General features: G+C 34.7%; 1 protein-coding gene across 1 annotated transcript in view; it reads left to right on the forward strand.

Moving 5' to 3' along the window:
* Positions 1-6020, forward strand: part of TMEM106B (transmembrane protein 106B) — a 28155-nt gene that overhangs the window by 15486 nt on the left and 6649 nt on the right. The window contains exons 3-5 of the mRNA XM_045288651.1: positions 2776-2916; positions 3149-3198; positions 3856-3909. Coding sequence (XP_045144586.1) covers positions 2776-2916; positions 3149-3198; positions 3856-3909 — 245 coding nt within the window. The remainder of the gene's footprint in view (positions 1-2775; positions 2917-3148; positions 3199-3855; positions 3910-6020) is intronic.

Raw genomic sequence — 6020 nt, forward strand, 5'->3', positions numbered from 1 at the left:
GAGGAGTGGGGGTGGTCAGGGGTTAATGACCTGGTCAATTCTTTTTAATGGGTCTTATTTCCACTCTGCTAGTTTATGTGGTATGCTGTGTGTTTGTAGAGCATTGTTAATTTCTTTCAGGCTTTCAGATTTGCGGGAGTACAGACCTTTTGTGTTAACATGTTTCATTTCAGTTGCTTCTGTTGTAATGTCCATTTCTTATTTGTGGTATTTGCATATTTTCTTCCTTTTCGTTTATTAGGTTTGCTAATAATGCTTTGTCAATTTTATTAATCCTTTCAAAGAGCCAATTTTTTGTCATGTTTTTATTTTTCTGTTTTCTGATTCATGTATTTATACTCTAATCTTTATTTCTTTATCTGGTGGTTGAAGGTTCTTGTTCTAGTTGTTCGGTCAAATTGTTGATGTTGGTTCGTCTTTTTTGATGTTTATTATGACTATAAATTGGCTTCCCAAGTTTTGTGTTACCTGTGCCACATAGATTTTGGTATGTTATATTTTTATTCTCATTTGTTCTGAGGACTTTTAAATTTTTTCATTCCTTTTGTCTTCAGTTACCCAGGGTGATATTCTGTTTTCATGTATTCAATTTTTCTTGATCATCGTATTGTTGATTTCCAATTTTATTGCATCATGATCTTAGAAAAATGCAAATCTTTGTAGTGTGTCAAATCTTAACTTTTTAATGTATTAAGGCTTTGTAACCTACATACAACCTATTATGGAGAATGTTTCAAGTGTGATGAAATTAATGTGTATTTCCTTGTTGGGTGGGGTCCAGTTGGATTTGTTGCTTCCTTCCTCTGTATCTTTGTTGCATTTGTTCTTAGGTCTGTCTTCCCCTAGACCTAGAGGATTGTACTGAAGCCCCTGACTATTGTAGCGCTGTCGTTTTTTCCAAACTATCAGGGTTTGATTAAATGTGTTTTGAAGGTCTTTCATTGGATGTATAGATGTTTATTTTGGTTATGTCTTGTTAAAGTATCCCATTATTCATTATGTAACCTGAGATTAATATTGCCACTCTTTATTATTATTGCTATTAGCTTGACATTTTTGTTTGTTTGAATTTTAGTTTGTTTTGCCCTTGTGTATGATGTTTTTCTTATAGGCAGTGAATTGATAGGTCTTGCTTACTTATCCATTGTTACTCTGGGTCTCCTGTGGTTTTTCCTTTTTTCTCTCTTTGTTTTGCTTCTGGTTTTCCTTTTTTCTCTCTTCTGTTTTATTGTTTATGAGGTTTTTGTGATTTTGCTCTTTTTTTATAAGGTGTATTCACTTTATTTAAAGTTACTTTGTTATTAATTTCTTCTCAAGTAAAATGGTCTGTTGTCTCTTGAAATCTACTAGATTTCCTCTCCAGTGGAATGTTTTATACAGTATATATATTATCCCATCTGTGTGCCATTTAATTGCCTTGATTTGTTTCTTAGCCATTTAGGTTTCTTACTTTTTTAACTTTGTGTACTCATATCGTGTCCTTTTTTCTTTTTTTCCCTATTAGGATTTTTCTTGTTTTCAATTTTTAAGTGTACTTATTGTTTATTATAAATGGTAACCCATTATTCTTTGCCTCACAAATACTTCTTCCAGATTTTTCTTTTAGTACTTATTTGATTTTGATTACACTATCTTTTGAACATTTCAGATGTTATATTTTTCTTTTCTTTTTTTTTGTGGAAAATGGTTAGGGCAGTGTCTCTTTTTTTTTTTTAACATTGTATTAGGGGCTCATACAACTGTTATCGCAATCCATACACACATCAATTGTGTAAAGCACATTTGTACATCATTCTCAAAACATTTTCTCTCCACTTAAACCCCCGACATTAGGTCCTCATTTTCCCCCTCCCTCCCCACTCCCCCCTCCCTCATGAGCCCTTGATAGTTTATAAATTGGTATTTTGTCATATCTTGCCCTGTCCAACGTCTCCCTTTACCCACTTTTCGGTTGTCTGTCCCCCAGGGAGGAGGTCACATATAGTTCCTTGTAATCGGTTCCCTCTTTCCTACTCATTCTCCCTTTACCTTCCCTGTTTCGCCACTCACACCACTGGTCCTGTAGGGCTCATCCGCCCTGGATTCCCTGGATTTTCAGTTCCTATCTGTACCAGTGTACATCAGATGTTATATTTTTCATCTGTTGGTTTTTGACTTACATTTTGTTCTGTCCTCCTTAACAGTTTTCTAAAGTAATTGAGATAGTAGTTGTGAATTGTAAATCCAGATGCCCAACCCAGCTATTGCCTAAGTATAGAAATTAGGCGAACACAATTCTTTCCAAGGAAAGGAATTCAAATCTATAGCATTTCGCATCTTTGCTGACGCAAATCTCTCCTAGTTTATAAGTTAGAATACTAGTTTCCTTTAAACTAACAAAGTTATTTGTAAGTACTAGCTGGCATTTCAAATAGCCATCATATGATAGAGTAGGAAATAGGAAACATCTAAGATAGTCTATGGGTATTTGTTTATATTAGCAATTATTTATTAGTAACTTTTTGCTAACTAAGACCTTCAAAACATTTTCTAACATCCATTTTTCCATATTCCTATATTTTATATTTTCTGGGTCTGGTTTTTTCAATAGGATTTTAGTGTCTATATATTTGTGTAGTACTCAGAATAAAAATGAATGATAGGTTCATTTGGTGTTTTTCAAAATTTCTGACAATGCTTTCCTTCTTTCTAGAATGAAATCACTGTTTTTTTAATGTGAATATGTGTGTGTTACGTATATTTTCAGATAACTTCAACAATTTTTTCCTCTTTCAGAACACACTCAATATCACGAACAATAACTATTATTCTGTTGAAGTTGAAAACATCACTGCACAAGTTCAGTTTTCCAAAACGGTTATTGGAAAAGCACGCTTAAGTAACATAACCAATATTGGCCCACTTGATATGAAACAGGTAAGCCTCAATCATAATTTCATAGAGTTAACCTAGTGTCAGTTTTGTATAACTTGCAAAGGGGCAGGAGAATTTCTCAAAAATTTAACTTTATATCCCCAAAAAAGAGGAAATCAAAGAAGTAAGTTTATAAAGAGAGAATCTTAAACTCTTAGAAGGTGTAAAATGTATCTGAACTATATGATGTTTGATCCCTTTGTCTATTGATTATTTTCACTTTTTTGTCTTTCAGATTGATTACACAGTACCTACTATTATAGCAGAAGAAATGAGTTATATGTAGTAAGTTCCAATTTTTTTAGTAGCTTTCTTATATTAAATAATGAAGTATAAAGAATATGGTGTTTTTTTAATTTTTCATAATCCTTTATCAGTGAAAAATAATATTTTTTAATCATTCTGACCTTTGATCATCTTTTATTAAGATTTTATGCTTATACACAAACTATTCATTTTCCTTTCAGTAGTAGAAGCATAGACACCATTTCACTTTTATTTTTACTCACTTTTATGAGAACCATAGTTTCATGTATCTATTGATATACTTTTGTATAAGAGATTTAAATGGAAATAATGTGTGAAACTTTAATATTTGAAATTCTGGAGCTTTGGAATTAAATATGAATCATTACTATTTCCTGTTATGTTGAAAAAAAGTAGAAACTTTTATTAACTTTTGATATGAACTTCAATCTAGAATTTTGGAGGTAATTATGTAAGAATTTCAACTTGTGAGTGAAACAGATAAGTAATTTAAATAATTCTACAGCTACAATAGTATGGAAGCATAATTTCAGAATATGAAGTAGTATTTGAAGGACAGAAAATGCTTAATAAATAGGCTCATAATAGTATATTTTCTTAGTATCTTATTTTAACATAGGAAGAATAATAATTAAACTAATTTATATTTATAATGCCATTTATTTTCTTTAACAGTGATTTCTGTACACTTAAATCCATCAAAGTACATAACATAGTACTCATGATGCAGTAAGTATGAATTTTTTTCTTTGGAAGGTATTTTTTGTTAAGAATTGATAAGGATTACACTGGCTTATAGCACAGATCTTTGCTTTATAAGATGTGATTTAAAAACCAACTTACTGCCATAAGTTGATTCTGACTCACATGGACCTTATAGGTCAGAGTAGAACTGCTTCGTAGCGTTTCCAAAGCTGTAATCTTGATGGGAACAGACAACCTTGTCTTGTGAAATGGCTGTGGGTTTGAACTTCCAGCCTTGTGATTAGCAGCGCAATGTCTAGCTGGACTTCTTTAAGTGTGCCATGAGGTAAGATCGATAATTATCCTCTCTACACTTGAATAAATTGGAGATACAAGTAATAGTGGAGGATCACATGACCAATAGTGACACAAGGATTTGGAAAACTCAGGAGAATGAGATTGGGTAGAGAGGACTAGCCAGTGCTTTTCTTCCTTTGGTAAAAGATGAATAGTAATAAGGAGGAGAAGACAGTAAAACCAATTGTAAATATCTCTTAGAAGGGGAACAGATTTTGTTTCAGGAAGAAATGAGCTTCTTAATTGAAGAAGATTCTGGTTTAAGCAAGTAAAGCCTGTATTGAAGTGTTGGAAAAGTGCTCCAGGGCATAGTAGGTATGATTGCAGTAGTTAGCCGTAAAGTAGGATAGGTTTAAGATGAAAAGACACTGTACTAAGAATGACTGGCAGGTATGTGTGTATTACATAGTTCGTAACACCTATACATGGGGAATTAACCAATACTAATAACATATGCAAGTAAAATTTTGCTGAAGGTAATTCAAAAGTGATTATAGTAGCACATTGGCTGCACTGGCCAGTCAATTCAACCTCAATTCAGTAAAGGATATGGAGCAAGGAATATTGCTGTCAGGTGAATCTTGGCTGAAAACAATACAAGAAAGAAATTTACTTGCATTTTATTGACCACATAAAGGCATGTGAATGTTTGCAAAATAACAAACTGGGCAACATTGTGAAGACTGAGAATTCTAGAATAGTTCATCGTGCTCAAGGAGAGCCTATACGTGATGGACCAAGAGCCAGACAAAAGGAGAATTTGTCTGTGGCTTAAAATCAGGAAAGTTATGTGGCAGGGTTGTATTCTTTTAACATACTTACTCAGTCTGTCTGCTGAGCAAATAATCTGAAAATCTGGACTATATGAAGAATGGGGCATCACGATTAGAGGAAGGCTTATTAAGAAGACATGCTCTTGCTTGCTGAAAGAAAGGAGGGCTTGAAACACTTGCTAGTAAAAATCCAGGACTTCAGCATTAATTATGGATTGCACCTCAATGTAAAGAAAACCAAAGTCCCCACAATTGGATCAATAGGTGAGGTAGTTAGTTTATTGTGCCAACCTGGCCGATAAACACATGTGGGGTTAATTGAAGGGTGGAGAGATAAATGGCTTGATGAGCCTCACCTTTCTAGATCTCGGGTCTCCTGCTTTTTGATGGTCGGACCAGGGTGCAGCTGCCTTAGCCAGTTCCCTGCTTCAGCTGGCAAGGCTCCTTCCTGTAAGACATCCGTGAGGAGAAGCTACATGGACCTACCCCGATGCACCCTTGGGTGCTGGAGCACCCATAAGGAGACCCCGGCTAGCGCTGAGATGCTTACACATTCACTGACTCGGCTTTCCTCCTGCAGTCGACATCATTGCGTCTATTTTGTGAGATGGAGGTGGACTTTGTGGATTGGTGTTGGACTAATGGGTTAATGTTGGACATGTGGGCTTGGGCAGCACTAGGTTGGAGGTTTTCTTGATGCACACTTAACCTTTATATAAAACTCCCTCTTCTACATGAGTTTCTGTGGATTTGTTTCTCTAAAGTACCCAGGCTAACATAATAGGCAACATCATGATAAATGGAGAAAAGTTTGAAGTTGTCAAGAATTTAATTTTACTTGGCTCCACAGTCAGTGCTCATGGTAGCAGCAGTCAAGAAATCCAACAACATATTGCATTCAGCAGATCTGCTCACAAGACCTTTATAAAATGTTGAAAAGCCGGCTATCAAAAGATATAGCGTCTGGGGTCTTAAAAGCTTGAAGGTAAACAAGCGGCCATCTAGCTCAGAAGCAACAAAGCCCAC

Source organism: Echinops telfairi, unplaced genomic scaffold (assembly GCF_000313985.2).
Source record: "Echinops telfairi isolate 266 unplaced genomic scaffold, ASM31398v2 ScPeMD7_23;HRSCAF=83, whole genome shotgun sequence".
Taxonomy (NCBI): Eukaryota; Metazoa; Chordata; class Mammalia; order Afrosoricida; family Tenrecidae; genus Echinops; species Echinops telfairi.